This window comes from Eutrigla gurnardus, assembly GCF_963514095.1.
Source record: "Eutrigla gurnardus genome assembly, chromosome: 20".
Lineage (NCBI taxonomy): Eukaryota > Metazoa > Chordata > Actinopteri > Perciformes > Triglidae > Eutrigla > Eutrigla gurnardus.
Window position 1 is genome coordinate 18347623 of NC_139931.1, and position 20852 is coordinate 18368474.

At 41.9% G+C, this 20852-nt stretch overlaps 1 protein-coding gene across 2 annotated transcripts; it reads left to right on the plus strand.

Annotated features, from left to right (window-relative positions):
* Positions 1–1041: 1041 nt before the first annotated feature.
* On the plus strand, positions 1042–20521 carry abat (4-aminobutyrate aminotransferase). Of its 2 annotated transcripts, XM_084036368.1 has the most exons (17): positions 1104–1178; positions 1652–1720; positions 8252–8400; positions 10325–10422; positions 10504–10533; positions 10841–10958; positions 13086–13135; positions 13463–13543; positions 14199–14291; positions 15016–15078; positions 15168–15231; positions 15732–15880; positions 16650–16787; positions 16963–17130; positions 17292–17438; positions 18341–18452; positions 18730–20521. In XM_084036368.1, the coding sequence occupies exons 3-17, from the start codon at positions 8331–8333 to the stop codon at positions 18849–18851; spliced, it is 1503 nt and encodes a 500-aa protein (XP_083892494.1). In that variant the 5' UTR covers positions 1104–1178; positions 1652–1720; positions 8252–8330; the 3' UTR covers positions 18852–20521. The 2 variants fall into 2 exon arrangements, with proteins under 2 accessions (XP_083892493.1, XP_083892494.1); XM_084036367.1 differs by lacking the exon at positions 1652–1720 and having other exon boundaries at positions 1042–1178.
* The last annotated feature ends 331 nt before the right edge of the window (positions 20522–20852 follow it).

Genomic DNA, 20852 nt, shown 5'->3' on the forward strand with positions numbered 1-20852 from the left:
TCATTAGTGTATATCACCTCATCTCATCCATCCAGAAAAAGGGAACATGCTGAAAGACTTTTTGGAGATCAGATCAGGACTTTGCAGAGCACGCCCACATTCCCACATGGAGTCAGCTGTGTTTGATAAACTATGATAAGTGTTCATGGTACACATCCCTCCCTACCTCAGCTGCTCCATGAACTCCGACTGCACTGATGCAATGTTCACTTCTTGCTTGATTCGTCTTCGGTAGAACAGCTCTTGTTGTACAGTTTATATGTATTCGGTTGTGTCTGTTTGACAGAGAACATTTCATTTCACTGTGTAATGACGATTAATAACATTACTTCACTTTTCTGATGCCAGTGAGCATGGCACTTTGTTCTCACTTCAGAAGCTACAGCTTCCTTTGGAGAACTTGAACATGTATAGCCTACTATATATACGTATATCAGTGTGCTGACATTGTATTTATTCCAGCCAGGGACTGAAAGAAGAGCTAGATAATATGTGGAGAGTAAAGGCATCATGGTCCTGGTGGTAATGGGAGCAGTGGGGGCTGTGACCCCCAAACTGGGACAGTGGATCTAGCAGATTCAACATCTGATATCTCTGTCCAGAAGAGCGCAGTTCTGGGAACAGCTAAGATACTGAAGAACCCTCAGGCTCCCAGGCCTCTGAGGACTCCAGTTTTGGACTCCATTGGGTGAGTGGTACCATATACTATATTTGTGTATTAAAGGATACAATTAAAATATATACAAAAATGTAAATATTTCACGTGTGCAGTCTTTACACTCCATGCACATCCGTTTTGTTTACAATTTACAGAACACTTGCCTTGTAGGCCTAGTTGTATGTTTTTTTATTAATTATTATTTTATTTTCTTATTGATATTATCCTAGCTTTGACTTCTATGTGTGTGTAAGTACACTGTGGGAGAGAAAAGAACCCGACTCTGATTCACACAACAACAAAAACTGACGCCTATGTTTCTCTTGACGTGAATACAAATAAAGTTTTATTGAAGAAAAAACAAAAAAGCTGCCGAGAGAGAACGGGACTAAACCCCTCCTCCTCGCGGAGAGCAGGCCGGGCTGCTGAACCCCAGCGAGCATCGTTCTCACGGTCGGTGCTGCCGTCGGTCGGTCCTCCCTCGGTGCTGGGACCTACTGCTGCCCTCTGGACCCCCCCGGTAAGTGTCTCCCGAGACCTTAGCGCTGACTCGCGGCTTCGCGGTTCGGGACGCGTCGTCCACGTCGGCGGCGGAGGGGTTTGTGCGGTGGGAAGCGTCCAGGCATCAGGATGCGCAGCGCGTCCATGTCGGGCAGGGAGCGGACGGACATCGCTGTCAACGTTACGTCACGTAGCCGTTCGCTTGTAGCCGCCGTATACATCCAATACATAGACATATACACAGTGTGTGGTGTGCGAACCAGATGTGGACGAAGCACATCCTTTGAAACGAGGCTTAAAAACACTCCACTGTTTTCGCCTTGGGCTCCGCATCAGTTACATACCAACTTCCGGCGACCGCTCCATCATGTTTCCCGTCCCCTCATACTCAACTCACTGTAATGGTGGATGTCATTCAGCAACGATTGAGTAATACTATTTTAAAATTAATTACATATAATTAAATGTGTATTTTTGTTGGGTTTGTTCGAGGGCCCCGTGCTGCTCCGGAAAGGACTGCTCCTGGTCTACTGACCAGCGTTGGGAAGTAGAAATCAGCACGTAAGGAAATTAATAATTCAATCTCTTGACTTTTGTTTTTGTTGTTGAAAACTGTACGTCACCATTATCCTTACAAAATAGTTGGCACTCACCATATTATCATGATAATCATCACAATATTCTTAAAATGGCACCTAAACATACTGGAAAAACTTTGCATTTTATTAAGAGACAAATATTTTTAACATGTCACAGATAACACGCATCTTTTTTTTGTGAAGATCGTAGAGGACAAATAAAAAATAATGTGTAAAAAATTGTTTGAGGTCTTTCTTATAATTCCTGAAGGCCTTTTTAAAATTAAAAACAAAAAAATCAAGATTTTTCACTTCTCTACCATGATAGTGAGATGCTCTTGTGATGATATTCACGGTTATAATGGAAATACACCACGATCGTGATAAAATCCCATATCGTCCCATCCCTGGTACATCCCGTAAAGGTGGAAATCATGTTAACGATGGTATCAGGATACTCAATGCATGGCAAGGAAATCAATATATCATAATACCTGTGTAACTAAAGAAGAAAAAATACCCCTAAAAAAGCAAAAACAAAAATAAATTAAAAAATATATTTATAAATTGATTAAGTTATATTCTATAAATTAATTGGAGATTAATTATCGGAATAGTCGTGAATAGTAGAAATTGCAGCTCGATTCATAAAAAAAGGATTAATATCACAATTGATTTTTTCCCCCTCTGTAATATTGATATTGATTGAACTACCAGCGGTATATAGTCCTCAAAATCCGCTCCAACTAAAGCAGCTGCAACATTAAAATCATCAACACTTTAATATTATAATATAGTAATAATGCGTAATGAGTATTTTACCAGCTTCTAAGCTCCCCAATGAATGTCCTGTATTCATCTTCTCCAGTTAGAAGAGTCCTCTCATCATCACATCAGTCTATAAAAACATTTCCCCCCTCCTTCATGCCAAAACACCAAACATCCAGCACATGAGCTATAGGAGTCCTAACTTGACTTCCTGTCCTCCAGTGCTCGTGCAGGCGAGCGTCCCTCGAGCTCACGCCGATGGTCATTAATTAAGACTCTAAAATCCACCAGTGAATCAACCTGTGAGAGAAAACTCTCGTCTTCCTTTCCTTGATAACATTTTCAGCTAACGGCTCAGCCTGCTCTCGGAAAAAAGGTGTTTCCACACAACAAACCACATATGAATTAATTTACTTTATTAACATTTGCTCTGACTGTAAAACATGATGAGCGAGTTCAGCTCAAACATTTCTCCAAGCGTACTGAAAATGAATTAACACTAACTTAACCCCTTAAATCCATCGTCTTTACAACAATGTTACCCCTTCATTTTTTTGTTTTCTGTTTATTTACACCAAAGCAAATTCTTCCATTCTGGCCGTGACAACTTGTGGCTACTTAATAAATTTGAGGAATTTGATTGACTTGAAGCTTTTAAGTTGCAATAACACAATATAAACACACGTGACACTCATGACTGAATACATATCAAGGTGAAAACATGTAAATGTCGCAAAACAGGTCGCAAAAGGAATGTGTATATGTTGGTAAAACTATGAAATTAAAACTTGCGTAAAAATAAATTTTTCATGTGCTATGCAGACAGCATTGTCATAAAAAATAAGAAACAGAACTTGTCTAAACCCAAAAATCTGACCTGAGTGCAGTTTATTGCATCACAGAAGGGACAATTTTTTTTTTAGTGAAAAACAATCGTATAATATAAAATAAGATGATCATAAAACATAAGTAATCCCTGCGTAAAGAGGTAAAAACAAATCCTGTATTTTTTTCAATCAGGCTCCGTCATCCTGATAAGAGAAATTCACCATGATGCTTTTTTTAATCAGGATCTGATAACATCCTCTGTGGTCCTTTTTGCGTCAGCGTAAATTAGAACCTGAAGGATGAACGTTAATAAATGTCAGCGGCACTTCTGATAATCTTAGTCATGACAAGGTATCTGAGTAACCTTCGACGCAGCTTCAGACTCCCAGCTCCACTATTCCTGCAGTTATTCCTGGTGTTGTGTTCACATTCATTCCAGCTGATCCCAGTTCAGTCTGGCTGTGTACCCCCCCCCCCCCCCCCCCCCCCCCATGAAGATGCAGTCTTGTGTAACTCTCACTCTCCAAACCAGTTACATCCAGTTCATGAGGTGTTGCCAAGGAACCAGATCTGTGCTTATGTGCGTGTCCGTTAGTGTGCTTCTGCGTGCATGCGTCTCTTAGTGTGTGTGCATTTGTCTGTTGGTGTGCGTGCGTGTGTATGTTAGTATGCGTCTGTGTGCGTTCATTTGTCTGTTAGTGTGCATGTGTCTGTTAGTATGTGTGCATTTGTCTGTTAGTGTGAGTGCATGTGTCTGTTAGTGTGTGTCTGTTAGTGTCCATGCATGTGTCTGTAAGTGTGTGTCTGTTAGTGTGCATCCATGCGTCTGTTAGCGTGTCTCTTAGTGTGCTTGCATGTGTCTGTTAGTGAGTCTGTTATTGTGCACGCGTGCATGTGTCTGTTATTGTGTCTGTTAGTGTGCATGCATATGTCTGTTAGTGTGCGTGCATGTGTCTGTTAGTGTGTCTGTTAGTGTGCGTGCATGTGTCTGTTAGTGTGTCTGTTATTGTGTGTCTGTTAGTGTGCATCTGTTAGTGGGTCTGTTAGTGTGCGTGCATGTGTCTGTTAGTGTGCGTGCATGTGTCTCTTAGTGTGCGTCTGTTGGTGTGTGTCTGTTAGTGTGCGTCTGTTAGTGTGCGTCTGTGAGTGTGTGTCTGTAAGTGTGCGTTTGTTAGTGTACGTGCATTTGTCTGTTAGTGTGCGTGTGTCTGTTAGTGTGCGTCTGTTAGTGTGCATCTGTTAGTGTGCTTGCATGTGTCTGTTAGTGTGTCTGTTAATGTGGGTCTGTTAGTGTGCGTGTGTCTGTTAGTTTGTGTCTGTTAGTGTGCGTCTGTTAGTGTGCGTGTGTCTGTTAGTGTGTCTGTTAGTGTGCGTTTCTGGTAGTGTGCGTGCGTCTGTTATTGTGTGTCTGTTAGTGTGTGTCTGTAAGTGTGCATTTGTTAGTGTACATGCATTTGTCTGTTAGTGTGCGTGTGTCTGTTAGTTTGTGTCTGTTAGTGTGCATCTGTTAGTGTGCGTGCATGTGTCTGTTAGTCTGCGTCTGTTAGTCTGCGTCTTTTAGTGTGCGTGTGTCTGTTAGTTTGTGTCTGTTAGGGTGTCTGTTAATGTGCGTCTGTTAGTGTGCGTCTGTCTGTTAGTTTGTGTCTGTTAGTGTGCGTCTGTTAGTGTGCGTGTGTCTGTTAGTTTGTGTCTGTTAGTGTGCGTCTGTTAGTGTGCGTGTGTCTGTTAGTGTGTCTGTTAGTGTGCGTGTCTGGTAGTGTGCCTGCGTCTGTTAGTGTGTGTCTGTTAGTGTGTGTCTGTTAGTGTGCGTGCATGTGTCTGTTAGTGTGTCTGTTAATGTGCGTCTGTTAGTGTGCGTGTCTGTTAGTTTGTGTCTGTTAGTGTGTCTGTTAATGTGCGTCTGTTAGTGTGCGTCTGTCTGTTAGTGTGCGTCTGTTAGTGTGCGTGTGTCTGTTAGTGTGTCTGTTAGTGTGTCTGTTAGTGTGCGTCTGTTAGTGTGCGTGTGTCTGTTAGTGTGCGTCTGTTAGTGTGTGTCTGTTAGTGTGCGTGCATGTGTCTGTTAATGTGTGTCTGTTAGTGTGCGTGTGTCTGTTAGTGTGTCTGTTAGTGTGCGTGTGTCTGTTAGTGTGTGTCTGTTAGTGTGTCTGTTAGTGTGCATGTGTCTGTTAGTGTGTGTCTGTTAGTGTGTCTGTTAGTGTGCATGTGTCTGTTAGTGTGTGTCTGTTAGTGTGCGTGTGTCTGTTAGTGTGTGTCTGTTAGTGTGTCTGTTAGTGTGCATGTGTCTGTTAGTGTGTGTCTGTTAGTGTGTGTCTGTTAGTGTGTCTGTTAGTTACAGTTACAAATGACTTCTCCTAAAAAGTAATTGAGTTAGTAACTCAGTTGTAATTAGTTACTCAGCAAAGTAACTGACGTTATTTTTTATGTTCTATAACATCTTAATGTCAAAGATGTTTATATATGAACTGATTGAAGAATACAAACACTATATGAAGTATTTTAGATGATTTGGTATTTATTTGAACTCAATAGATTGCAGCCTGCCATATGATATGCATAGAAATACAAATACATAAAAAATAAATATTGAAAATCAAATTAAAGTGCAAATTTAAGTGTAAACAAATGTAAACTAGGGTAAAAAGAAACAAAGGTAAATCTGGCCATTAAGTAGTGCAGATATCTAACTGTATATTAGGCCTACTGTACAATAAACAGAACACTATTCTACTCTTAAATATTCTATAAAATAACAATATTAAACATTGAAAATAAAATAATATTCACACACTTTGCATTCAAGCATACTTAGCATGTGTTGATGTGAGGTGCTTCATAAGATTGGAGTTGGTTGAGGCAGACGTGGATAAAGTCTTTTTTCCTGGGCGTAGCGTGTATGTAACATAAACATTCTTGTCTTTAAGTTCAGTGAGTGAGAAGTAGTGCCAGTACCTCCAGTTCAAGAACACTACCTTTGCATTGCCGTGGCTCGTCGCCATTGTTGCTGTCAAGACAAGTCAAGTCAAGTCATTTTTAATTGTCCCAGCTTGGGCAATTTGATTGCAGTAGGTGTAAGAAAAATATGTTGTTGTGTCTGGTAGTCGGAGCGTGCGGTGAGACAGCGTGAGCAGGGCATGACCCGCCATCATCTCACCCCACCCCTGCTCTCTCCAGACACCTTCGCTTCATTCAACCACATTGTAGTAACGCACCACGTTACATTCTCAGTAACGGCAACGGCGTTACAATCATGGGAAAAGTAATTAATTAGAGTACTCGTTACTGAAAAAAATAACGTCGTTCTACTCTTAATGTCGTTATTACCAACACTGGCATGCATGTGTCTGTTAGTGTGTGTGTTTGTTTGTTAGTGTGTGTGTGTGTGTGTGTGTGTGTGTGTTTGTTAGTTAGTTAGTGTGTGTGTGTGTGTTTGTTAGTGTATGTGTGTGTGTGTGTGTTTGTTAGTGTGTGTGTGTGTTTGTTAGCGTGTGTGTGTGTGTGTGTGTGTGCATGTGCGTGTGTGTGTGTTTGTTAGTGTGTGTGTGTGTGTGTTTGTTAGTGTGTGTGTGTGTGTGTGTGTTTGTTAGTGTGTGTGTGTGTGTTTGTTAGTGTGTGTGTGTGTGTGTGTGTGTGTGTTTGTTAGTGTGTGTGTGTGTGTTTGTTAGTGTGTGTGTGTGTGTGTGTGTTTGTTAGTGTGTGTGTGTGTGTGTGTGTGTTTGTTAGTGTGTGTGTGTGTGTTTGTGTGTGTGCATGTGCGTGTGTGTGTGTTTGTTAGCGTGTGTGTGTGTGTTTGATAGTGTGTGCATGTGCGTGTTTGTTAGTGTGTGTTTGTGTGTGTGTTTGTTAGTGTGTGTGTGTGTGTGTTTGTGAGTGTTTGTGTATGTGTGTGTGTGTGTTTGATAGTGTGTGTGTGTGTGCATGTGGGTGGGTGTGTGTGTGTGTGCATGTGTGTGTGTGTGTGCGCGTGCATGTGTTTGTTAGTGTGTGTGTGTGTGTGTGCGCACACACACTAATGTGTTTGTTAGTGTGTGTGCGTGTGTCCGTGTGTGTGTGTGTGTGCGTGTGTGTGTCCGTGTGTGTGCGTGTGTGTGTCCGTGTGTGTGTGTGTGTGTGTGTGTGTGTGTGTGTGTGTGTGCGCGCGCATGTGTTTGTTAGTGTGTGTGTGTGTGTGTGTGTGTGTGTGCGTGCATGTGTTTGTTAGTGTGTGTGTGTGTGTGTGTGTGTGTGTGTGTGTGTGTTAGCAGGGTCAGGGTTTCTTGCTGTGTGAAAGCTGATAGCTGGAATGATCCTGTTCCTGCTGCTGCTGTTGCATAAGAGCCCAGAAGAGGAGAGAGAGCAGACAGCCATGCTTTCTGTGCCTCACTCTACCAATAGTACTTTCCCCTTTCTTTTCTCAAGACACAGCGTTGAGAACCGCAAGACGAGCACCAAGTCTGAAACCGAAAACATTCTCCTAGTTAAAAGCCAAAACCACACTTATTTTTCCTTTTTATTTGTATTTATGTTATCAATATTATTTATTATTATTATTTATTATTATGTGTTTAAGTTTTATCCGAGTTTTGGCCTCACTGTTTCACTTTCTGTTGTTGCTGCTTATCATTAATAATAAAGGTGTTATTTATTAGTCATAGTTGGCGTGAGAGGAATTGAAAATGTTATGTCATCATTATCCTCTCAAAATAATGGTCATTCACCATATTATCCTGCTAATCATCAAACCGTGCATGGAACTCCTCAAATAGCACTAAAACATACTGGAATCACTTTACATTCAGTTAAGAAACAAATCTTTGTTTTTAAGTGTTTTTGACAGTGAAATAAATTCCAGCCAGACTGAGCTCATGAAGACATTTCAGTGAAAGCATTTGCAACGTTAGTGATCCTCCCTCCCTCCCTCCCTCCCTCCCTCCCTCTCTAGGTGACCTGGTGGAGTTCGACGCCCGAGGGCATTCGCTGCCTCTCCCTCGCACTGCACCCTGTCCACGGACGGTTGAGTCATGGCGTCTTCCCTGATCCGCCGTCACTTTGCTCTCTCCCTGCAGAAGAACGCGTGGCTCAGTGCTCCAGGTAAATCCAGCTCCCTCCTCACTCACCAGTGGAGCGTTGCTGCAGATGTCCTCTTGTAGATGAACCTAGAAGTGTTAGCAGACAGCAGACTAAATGCTTCACAGCTTTGTTTTCCATTGTAGATTATTGTCTTTGTCTCTTTTGCTCCTTCACTACTCAGACTCCGGCCTCTGTGTCCATTTTATCAGTAATTATAATCACTAATTCTAAAAAGCAAAATGCAAATGTGCCTAAGCAGCTGATTTCAAACAATCTCTGTCATTTTTTTGATAGATTTTTCACTCCAATATCACCAGCAGCTGTGATGTCACACCCATTTTAGAGGTCCCTCAGGGACAAAGCAGCAATTCCCAACCCCGTTACTACCGGGCCTTCCAATGTTTTCTGATTACTTTTCAGCCTATTTTCCCCCTAGAATAATTGTCTTTTCAAAATGTTTTTGAAGTGTTTAATGCTATACCAGTCATGTTATTTAATTCAAAACAAACAATAAATAGGTCAAAAAGTGGCAGGGGCCCCAGCAAAGCTCCATGCCCAACCCCAAAACACTGAGAAAAACAATCGGAAATTGGATGCCTCTGTGAATTCATCGCCTAGGTTTAAAAATGTTTCCATTATGCATATTAATATGAGGCATTACAATTGACAACCGCTCCCTGGAATTTGTTTTAAGAACATGCCGGTCCTTGGCACAAAAAAGGTTGAGAACCTGTTGTAGAGAACAGCAGCGTTATGTAATCAGTGTAAATGTTTTACCAGCAGGACGGAGTTATCAATGAGCACGCTTCTCAGCGGCCGGCCACCGACTGATGTCTCAAAGGTCTCCTCCAGTCAATCATCTCCAACATGTCTGTTGTACTTGAGATGTATTGACTACATCGTCAAATTTGATGTCATAGACATCTCTCTGATTGTTTAGAAGTCTCTGAGAAAATGACCCTAATTCTCACTCAGTAAACATTGTAACCAATACAGCTCATTACGTCAGGTCAATAAGCTGTTAACCCCGAGGAACCCACAGTGACACAAACATGTTACATATCCTGGAAAGTCTTCATCCTCGACTTTAAAGGCATCACCGAACCGTCAAGGTCCCGCCCCCTTCGTTCAGACCTCTGTTCAGAGCCCCTCCCCCAGATCGCCCAACGAGTGCTGGAGATCGGCAGAGTTCAAGTTCTGCCACGGCCACAAATGACTGAATGATGAAATTAAGAAAAAAAAATGTAATCCCAGTACATTTACTTATTCATGGCTGTTGGTATGTTAAGAGGATTTCAAGTATTATAACACAGTGTTTCTGAATAGAATCACCTACTCAACCTTTAACTCATGAAGTCCCCTAGTGACGCATACATGCACATTTAACAGAACTAGCTTATTTTCTTTGTCAGTAAGGACGTTTCAATCCATTAAACCGTATTTATTTCATTCCTTGAACGTATAAACATCTGCTTTTCTGTGACCATTTTAAGGTTAAAAGGGCGAGGTGATGTATTTTATCCCAATAAGAAAAATGTATAATGAGCTGTACAATTAATTTAATGCATTCAACTATTTGGATTTTAATATATTTTCTGTTAAATTCAAAGCACATTTAAACAAAGGTAAAAATAGAATATGAGCTAAGTCATGAGTGAAATTTTGTTTTGTTAAAGGTGCTTCCTCTGCAGTGCTGCAGAAGTGTCCGCTCGTAGCAGACAGTAGAAAACTACAGTTAGCTTCTTGATGATTAACAATCAAAAGAGAGGGGGATGGGCGGATGGGATCACACAACAGGTCACACAACTCTCAAAACCTGGTGAACCAGAACACCAGCACATGACCAACACCCTGATCACCACAGGGACGGGTGTGTGCGTGAAAACAGGATGATGTACGTGTGATGTGTGTTTTGGAGATGATTTATCATAATTTTCTCCACCAGGGATTAGATATGTCAGCAAGGCGGCACAAAAAACCCACATGGAGTTTGACTACGATGGACCCTCCATGAAGACTTCAGTTCCTGGACCTCGATCACAAGTAATACCACACACACACACACACACACACACACACACTATCGTTTCTGCTCACATATAACTGACTTTTCTTTTTCTGTAGGAGCTGACCAAACAGCTGGGAGAGATCCAGGTGAGTAGATCTTCTCTTTCCATAGCTGGAAGTGTGTGGGCTTGATAAACATGATAAGTGTGTTGTGTGTCTGACCTCCCTTTCTATTAACTCAGTGAAGTAGTTAATTCAACCCTGGAGCATCAACACTTCATGCCTGTTCACTGCAAGTAATGACATCACCATATGGGCCAGTCGCCGCATCGAAGGGCAGAAGCAAAGATCCAGAACTAACACTGGATCTGGCTCTAGCTTCATTTCTATCGTGCCACTCCATCATCGTATGAATGTTAAATCTGCTGTTAACGCAGGACTCGTCTCTTCCCAGAACGTCGGCGCAATCAACTTCTTCTGCAACTACGAGGAGAGCCGGGGGAACTACCTGGTGGACGTGGACGGCAACCGCATGCTGGATATCTACACTCAGATCTCCTCCATCCCCATTGGTTAGTAGCGATCATCATAACCTCATTTACATCGCAGTACGCAAACGTATTTCAACAACGACGATCTGTTTTAATTGGAGATTCTCCGGTCGAGCTCGGATAAAAAACACGAGTCAAATAATACAAAGAGGAATGTCGCGGTTTGGGAAGTGCTCCGCTGCTCTCTTTTAAAATGAACCTTTGTCCCGAGACTAACCAGGACTCCCATTGGGCGCCACTATTCCAGTCTGATTAACATTACTGAGTGGTTCAGCTCCAGGCCTCGGGGCCTCCCTGACAGAAGGGGTTTTGTTGGAGCCAAGAACTCACACACTTAATTAATTCAGTAGTTGAAAGGGCCTGACAACTGGACCGATTGTTCACTTTCCCAGAATGCAAATGAAATAATTAGATTAGACCATAGCATGCTTTTAAAAAAAATGATATAGATTTTTAGTCTACTCTCCAGTGTGACAAGGACACTAAAAACACAGAATAATAACACTGATTAACCCCCAACTGTCCTTTAATGTTCCAAACAAACCTTTCATTCATCAATTGTATGAATTTGAGTAACTCCAACACGTCCTCCTCAAACATGCTGGTCACATCCCCTCCAACTATTTGTGAGGCTTCACACATGTGACCCTGATAATGGCTTGAGTCCATCATCAATTAGATCACATTTTTCCTGTTGTTCCCAATGGGGCAATAAAAAGCGTGTGGTGAATCCACCGTACCTATTTATTTATGGTTTATTGGGATTCTCACTGTGATGCAATATGACACAATGAGTTCTAACCATATCTTGATGATCAGGATAATGGACCTGCATTTAATCAAGCCATCCTGTTTTTACACCCCGATGGTCTTTTACAAGTAGCTGAAGTAAAGTGACATGGAAGTGGGTGGACTGAATGGATGCCTTGTGCCCGTTTGTCGTGGACTAGAGATTTGCCCCGCAGCATTCAGATGAACAGAACGGGCATCGCTGCCCTCCTTTCCTGTTTCCTCGGTTAACTAATGGATGACAAAACAAGCTGGGCGTAGATCCGTGCCGAGGGTCATCATGGCCGCGTGACGCCGTTTGCATTTCCAAGGTGTTCTCTGTGCACTCGTGCCCTTAAAGGGGAAACTGTTTTCCAGATAACAAGGAATGGTGTGTTGATGACCACGTTGTCTGGTTCTGATCTGGGTGTCGGTGGATTGAAGTGTGTCACCTCTACTATTCATACATCTTAAAGACATTCAGGCTATAGAGAGAATACAGAGTTGAAGTGGGACTCTGGAGACCTCATTGTGCCTCACCGCCCTCTGCTGGTCGGAAGTGGAACCGTTTATGTAAGAGAGCCACATCAGTTCATGTTAGAATCCAGATTCAAAGCTTTGTCGTCCTAAGCACCGAAAAACGAGTCTCACGTGAACGTTAATATGAAGTTCTTCACACGAACGGCTGCAACTTAACATGTTTCTCATCTTTCAAAAAGAAACCATTGAAAAGAATCAGGAATCCTCTGATTGGGGAAAAGAATAACGTCAAACAATTAGATTATAGCCCACATAGATCATAGAAGCAAATGGCCACTGCTCCTCTATTGTACTCCTCTATTGGCTTAAGTGGTGATATGTTGTCAAATTATTATTATATCATAGAAAGAAATACAGGGAATACAGGGAACTGCAGTAGTCAAGCGTAGAGAAAATCTATAAATAACTGTCTCTGCTCTGTCTCTCTGGCAACATTCGTGCTAGCGTTGGTTCCTGCTCCCACAACTGAATACGTCATTAGAAATACCTGTGAAATAGAGAAAATCCCTTCATGTTAAAACGCTACATTGGCCCACATCTTCACTGACTTTTCTTAGGTTGTAGACGGTTGTTATATTGATGCTTTTTATCATGAAAATTCCACGTGTTGTGCCTCTTGGTAGAAGCACTGACATAAGCATGGTAGTCATGATGGTTCCTCATATTAGTAGGAATGAGTGTAGTTCCTCATGGAATCCACTTCTGTAGTTTTTAATATCTTTATATATGTGATCTGGTCCCAACCATCATTTTTCACCTACTAGTATCACCAGATGAAAGTTTAAAGGTCCTAGATCACAGGACATGACCTCGGCCCACTCTCATTCTGTCCTCCCTCAGGCTACAACCACCCTGCTCTCCTCAAACTGATGTCGGATCCCAACAATCTGGTAGGTCCTCAACATCCTGTATGTCCTCTTCTATACCGAGAGTGTGAAATGCTTTTGTCTGCTATCGATCTGCTGAACAGAATATACAATTCTACCATTTTCAGTGGATTCTGTCACGTCTAAAAGGATTAACCCACAGTATTCACAGACAACTGGCTGTGTTGGGAGCAGAGTAGCGCTGTGATCTCGGCGCATCGTGGGAGTCCCGCCCCTCCCAGTGTTTATTTATGAATACATATGTTTGGTAGTCAACGGAGAGACAAATGATGTGTTGATCCTGTATGATTTGTACCTTAAATGTGTCTGTGTTTGCTGTCTTTCTTTCAGAGTACACTCGTGAACCGACCTGCCCTGGGAATCCTGCCGCCTGAGAACTTCCCAGACAAACTCACTGAAAGTCTTCTCTCAGTAAGTGTCACACACACGGTATACCAACACTAGAAATGGTGATATCCTGCCATTAAAAACAGTCCGAAGCCGTTTTCTTAGCAGCAGTACTTTATGTCTGACAGTGTGTTAATCAGAGTTGATGTTAGACAGCGGGGTGTGATGTTTGTGCAGGTTTGAACCTTGCAGCAGCTTCCCCTCATCAACTTCTCACAGAACTTCATCTGAATTTATTATCATTTAATGTGTTTTTTTGTTTTGGAAGTCTCTCTCCGTCTCCCTGATGCAGTACCACTCTCCACCTGAACTGTTACTGATGGGCTGGAGGGGGGGCGCTGTTTTATCAAACAAAATCTTATTAAACGCTGTTTAATGTGATATCTAGTTGCAAATATGAAGTTAACTATCAAAGAAATCACATTATGTCAAGTATAGGGCTCATCAGATTACAGCATACATGTTAATTTTTTTAATTAGTACATTTTTAGACATTTTAGATTTTGGATGTGGTATTGTTTTCCTGGCTGTATCGAGATATCTTATCCAAGTCCAAATGTTGGGGTTCTGACAATACTACACATAATTTCACCAGTCAGAATTTAAAATACTGTATAATTTATAGATGATGGTGTTGTTTATGGTCTTCAGTGTATTAAGCTGATGTTCCTCCCGCCAGGTGGCTCCCAGTGGAATGACTCGTGTCCAGACGATGGCCTGCGGCTCCTGCTCCAATGAGAACGCTTACAAAGCCATGTTTATCTGGTACAGGGTGAGTGAGTCCACGATCCACCTGTGTTAACTGTTACCTGGTTAACGTGCTCAAACCAGTGACCTTAGTAAAGCTGTCTATCCTAAAATCCACGTAACAAACTAGGTCACAAATATTCACCTCACTTTTTTTTCACCTTACTTTTTACTATTGACAGCGAAAATTAGATTGAAACGTAACTTTTGAAAACAAGAACCGTGACAAACAGGTCTGGATCGCTGTGCCTGGGCAAAGCACGCAAAACCTAGACTACCATCCTCTAGACATGTATTTTCATATTTAACGTGCTACTCTAAAATCCCGCTGGAAATGGCTTTTCACTGAACCACAACTGCAATGTACGAACGGAAAGTGAAAGCATCACAGAGCGCTTCCTGTTTGTCCTCACCGAAAAACATTTCTAACTAACGAACTTTCTGTTAGTAGTCATTAAAAATAGATTTTCTTACTCTTTCTTCACATTAAAAGTCATTCCAACACCGCTGAGTAGATCATTAAATAAAATATTGACATATTAATCAGACAAGTTTCTGGTTTCATTTTGGTAAATTATTGAACCTAGAATTTAAAAAATGATGTTCAAATCATCGATAAATTAGCTGTAAAATGTGTTGTCTTGTTGTTGAAAGATGAACATTTAATAAACGCATATTGATACATTTAATAAAAAGCGCTCTAACAACCAAATGTAAGTGTATCTCCATCTCTGTGTTTGCTTGAACAGAACAAGGAGCGAGGCCACAACATCCCGTCTGACGAGGACGTCAGCAGCTGCATGGTCAACCAGGTGGGGATGACACTTCACTTCTTCATCATATATTGTACTAAATATCTGCCTCCTCCTCAATGCTCCTTCCTTGTGTCTCCGTGCCTCAGGTCCCAGGTTGTCCAGAGCTCAGTATTTTATCTTTCATGGGAGCCTTCCATGGAAGAACCATGGGTACGTCATACATGCTTTAGATTCTCTTTTTACCATGTAAGCAACACCGTTAACGTTCCGGGAACAAACATTTAGATAAGAGTGTGAACAGAGTGTTTACTTAATATTGAGACAGTTATATTAGATATAGATGTATTGTTGAAGCTATAGACCTTTATTGTGTTTGTAAGCAGTTCTGTGGTAGCACTGTCACATGTGAGAATATGGATCATCCAGATGCCTACTCTGATTATTTGAAATGAGCTGCAGAGACCAGAATTCAGGCTGATTTGCGACTGTTTAATTGCAGCGTTTTGCTCCATAGGGCATCTTTGATGACGATATTCTGTAAAAAATGAAGATGAATGAGTTAAACTTTCCACTTTTCTTCCGCCGCCGAATGTGACGTCTAATCCAACATTGTCTGTATATGATACTCGCAGCTCAACCGCGGAACTGAAAAGAGTTATTATCGCAACATCGTGGATTCATGGCTAACACGCTGCTCCTTCCCTGTTCAGGTTGCCTGGCGACGACACACTCCAAAGCCATCCACAAGCTGGACGTGCCGTCGTTCGATTGGCCGATCGCTCCGTTCCCCAGACTGCAGTACCCGCTGGAGGAGTTCACCAGGGAGAACGCCCAGGAGGAGGCTCGCTGTCTGGAGGAGGTGGGACGTCTGCATGTCACACTGATCACCGATAAAACACAACGTTCTGATCAAAAATGTATTCACGTTAAATGAAAACTCATATTTTGATTGCGTCACAGATGAGACATCTTTTTTTAAGGTCGATATTTAGGATTATCCCATAATAGAAATCTACTTGTGTATGTGTGTGTGTGGGGAAGCCATTAATTGAAACAAAATGATACACTACGAGTGTTTAGTCTGCCTGGCCAAAGTTATATAGTTTGCAATAATATTTTTTTGTTTTTTTGTTTTACTTTGGTATTGAAATTATAATAAACAGAAAACCTTTCAATGAAAAATCCACTCAGAGAGGCTTCTGTCTTCTGTAAGGTCTGTAGTAGTGAAGTAAACACATACAATAGGAATAAAAAACAACAACAAAAATCAAAACAGTCAGTCAATTAGACATTCCAAGCAATATTTGCAGAGTAATGAAAATCATAAAACAAAATTATATATATTTTTTTCTTTACAGCTCGGAAAGGAAGAAGAATAACTTATTTACTCTCCCCCCTTCTCCATAACCCTTCTTCCATATTTAATAATTAATCATTATTATTAATATTACTATTAGTACCATTGCTTATAATTAAAATTAAAAAAATAAAAAATTCTGGCCGTGCTGACTCTTTGTACCTTATAACTCTTAAATTATAACCCTCCCCTCGCTCATTGAATAATTTTTGTTTATTTCCAGGTGAGTTTTTATTTTTTTTAATGAATGGTGATGTGTGTGTGTCTCCAGGTGGAGGATCTGATCGTGAAATGGAGGCAGAAGGGGAAGCCTGTGGCTGGGATTGTGATTGAACCCATCCAGGCTGAGGGTGGAGATAACCACGCCACCGCAGACTTCTTCAGAAGCCTGCGCAACATCGCACGCAAGGTAACGGTGAACGCCATGGCAACAGATCCTTTTTGCCTGTTGCTGGGTGACATGGGAGAAAATCCAGAAAGATATAACAAAATGTACACAACTATCATAAATAATCAGTTGTGTGTACACTATATATGGGATCATAGTGCTATGTATTCACCTCGTTAACCTTTCACCTCCCCAGCACGGCTGTGCCTTCCACGTGGATGAGGTCCAGACCGGCGGCGGCACTACGGGGAAGCTGTGGGCCCATGAGCACTGGGGCATGGACGACCCCGCTGACATCGTCTCCTTCAGCAAGAAGCTCCTCACTGGCGGCTACTACCACAGGGACGAACTGCAGGCCGATAAGGTGAGAGGGATGAAGATAATTCAGACCAGGTGGACATGTTAGTGACGTGTTCCATGTTGTTCTTTATAGACATGACACGGTGATTTTAAAGACTGGACCATCACACAAGATGATTTATTTACTGGTGCGTCTGCTTTTGTATCCGTTGTCTTTTTTTCCAGGCGTACCGGATCTTTAACACATGGATGGGTGACCCAACGAAGAACTTGCTCCTGTCTGAGGTTCTCAATGTGATTCGCAGAGAAAACCTCCTGGAGGACGTGACCCGCTCTGGAAAGGCCCTGATGAATGGCCTTTATGAGCTACAGGTAGTGTGTATGTGTATGTGTGTGTGTGTGTGTGTGTGTGTGTGTGTGTGTGTGTGTGTGTGTGTGTGTGTGTGTGTGTGTGTGTGTGTGTGTGTGTGTGTGTGTGTGTGTGTGTGTGTGTGTGTGTGTGTGTGAAACCCTGATTTGAATCCTAAATCTGACAGAAACCAGGTGAAAGCAGGCAGTGAGGCTAGCTGATCAGATGGTTTTGGTGTGTTTATGACGAGTGCAGCCTTGCATCCGTCTCTCAGGTCTGCAGCATCCATGTAGCATTAGCAGCAGGCTATCTCCAGCAGCAACAGTGACCTGCAGACAATGAGAACCACCCTGAAGCTCCGCCCACATGTAACACACCTTGTTGCGTTTTATTTTATTTTATGTGGGAAGTTTAACACTTGATTCAGCACTTATTTGTCTTCTTTCAAGCCTGGTCTTTAATGAGTTCTGACAGCGACACAGCTGGACACGTACATAGAAATGCTCCGCCTACAGCGAGCTCCTTGACGCCATTGTCATCCCTAGTCAACCTGTATCACAGTATACCAGAGTATTTTAACATTTCTGCTGTATTGATGTGATGTAGTGACCAGCAGACGCCACCAGAGGTCAGTGTCTCCACAGTGGAACAGCAAGCTGAGCTCAGAAGGATGGAAAATCAGTGTTCCCATCTTTTGTTGCCTGTAAAAGCAAATTGTTTATGTTATGTTTTGGTTCATTTTGCTTTGGGAAAAAAACCTCAAATCCCTTTAACTCCGGCGCTCCACGGACTCAATCCTCAAGTTGTAAATGAATTAAAAGAGTCGATGTCTGACACTATAGAAGTGGTATGTTGTGGTCTTAAACAGGCTTACTGTAGTTTCTCTGGATGTTGTGAATATGACCTACACGGTTCTGGTCCCCAGGCTCGGTACCCCGGTATTTTGAGCAGAGCTCGAGGGCAGGGGACCTTCTGTGCCATTGACATCTGTGACGACCCAACACGCACCAGCATCCTGCTCAAGGCCAGAGACAAAGGTATGAAGCACACGCCATTCACTGTTTATTTCTCCATTCTCATTTAGAGGGTGCCCTTGTTAGAATTCAAGTTCTTGGGTGTTCAAAGTCCAAACTCCTGAGAATGGGAGAACATGTTAAGGTCAAAGGTCACTTTGGCTTCACGTCTGTCCCATTCTTGTGATTGTTCAGGAAGGCCTGGAGTGAAATTCTTCCAATTTAGCACTTTTGGGGGTCAAAGGTCACTATGTTTTTTTTTTCTGTAATTTTTGAGCTGTGACTCCGTTGCCGTTGACAGGTGTCCTCCTGGGAGGCTGTGGGGACCGATCGATCCGTTTCCGTCCAGCTCTGGTTTTCAAGGAGTACCATGTTGACCTCTTCCTCAACATCTTTAATGATGTGTTGGCCCAGCACAAGTAAACCCCCCCTCCCCTCCAAGGCAACATGACTGACACTGCATGAGCCTGAGATCATCCAGAATGAAGGGAGGGAAAAGTCCAGATGCCATGATAAGCACAACACAATATCTCTCACAGGTATCCCATATAACCTCGGTTTCAAATGGCAAATCGCCGCCTCCTTAGCCAGAAATGATGTCGATGATATCGTCTTACTTTTGCTGTCTTAAAGATACCAATGCTTACTGTTGCAGTAACAGAGCGTTCATGTTTCTGTTAAATATATCTGTAGAAAATGACTCCAGTCGAGTCGTCCTAATCTCAGATGTAAACTGACTGACGATGGATGTCAGAAAATCAAGCAATTTGTTTCCCTTTACTGCCTGAGATTCACGAGTCCAGAGCCAGGACTAAAATGTGGGTCTGGTCCTTAACAGGCACAGAATTAGTGAAATGTAAATAAGATATGGGCGATCCCAACTCCTCAAGTCAGAACAAAGTCTTGCATACGACTTCTTTTAGTGCTCATCTAAACTGAGCTAGACTGCAGTTTGCCTGTACGTGTTTTAAGGGACGGACCGTCTGGTTAAAGCTAAGAAGCCCGCCTGCATGTCCATTAGAGATGTCCTTGTCATGATCTGTATTGCTCTTAATAGGAATGACTTTTGAAATGTTGTAGCCCAGAATAATGTGAATTTAAATGGACCATGAAAATGTCATGCATGTCACTTAATGTGCTAATATTTTTTTCTTTTCTTTTTTTTTTTTTTTAGTGGCTCAAATAAGAGCAGCCACTGGTAACAAATATTCACTTGAACAAAAGCTTCATCCATTGCCACGTTTATTTATGAAAATGCGTTTTCATTCGCTCCATCAGGTCACGGAAAACACTTGAGACTACACTTTGAAAACACTTCCAACTAGAAAAGTACACTAGAACGGTCGGTCTTGCTGTGGGTTTAGCCGTGTTGGTGACACACCCAGGTGTCCAAACTGAAGCAGCTGTTGGCCCCCTACTGGCCAGTTTAGTGGACGTGTTTTCAAACTGTATTTTTCGTTTAATTTAACAACAGTAACTTGAACGTCTGTTGTGCGGGACTCGTCCACGTCCGTCTCACACAGCAGACGACACGAGGCCGAGCAGGACCGACTTGCTGCCAAACTGTAGCTGAACTTGAACTGCAGGCACGGATCCATATATTATAAACACATTAGATCACAGGTGAAGATGTAGAACGTAATATGTTTACAGCCATATTTCTTAATATTTGGAATTCCCATTTTTGTTTTCTGCTGTCAGACGTTCGTTCGTGTTACGAATGTGTAGCAGTTCAGAAAAGGTGTTGCCACATGAATCTATTTCTGACTATTAACTTACTAAAGTCTCTCTCTTTATATATACAGTGTATATATACATAAATTTATTCTTTTTCTTTTTTTTTTTTACATTTATGCTGCAGAAATGATATCCAGTGTCATTTTAATTTGCTAAACATGTTGAACGGGAGGTGGGCAGTCAGGTGTGGAGGTTGGGCAATATAGTATTCTATTCTATATATCCATGATGACTTTCTTTAAACATTTTTGACATTAACTATTTACACTTGTGATCTCAGATAGATGATTATTGATGTAATTATTTCCGATGGCTCTAACTGTTGTCTGTGAGAAATAAATTTTGTTTTGAGTAAACTAGTAGTGTCTCTGTCTTGCCACATGCCACACAGAACTAACAGTTTTCTCATAACTACTCAAACACACACCGAAATGAGAGGATTTTGATTTAATAAAACATGGTCAGGCTGTGAAAAGGACATCCTCAGGTCTCAGTCATCAGATGAAAAAACATCCGGACTCTTGATGTACATTTTTTTCAGATTCAGATTTACATCCTGAAACTTGCTCTCACTTTTTGAGGCCAGCAGAGAGACTGGCACTTCAACATTGGCTTCACTTTTCAGAACAGGAGGTCACCTGATCCCACAACTTCTTTCTTTCTAATAATTATTAGATATAAGAATTT

Coding starts and splice junctions, on each gene's coding strand:
- abat (XM_084036367.1), top strand. CDS start 8,331: ATGGCGTCTTCCCTGATCCGCCGTCACTTTGCTCTCTCCCTGCAGAAG. Junction 15,232..15,731: donor CTTCCATGGAAGAACCATGG/GTACGTCATACA, acceptor TTCCCTGTTCAG/GTTGCCTGGCGACGACACAC. Junction 15,881..16,649: donor AGGCTCGCTGTCTGGAGGAG/GTGGGACGTCTG, acceptor GTGTGTCTCCAG/GTGGAGGATCTGATCGTGAA.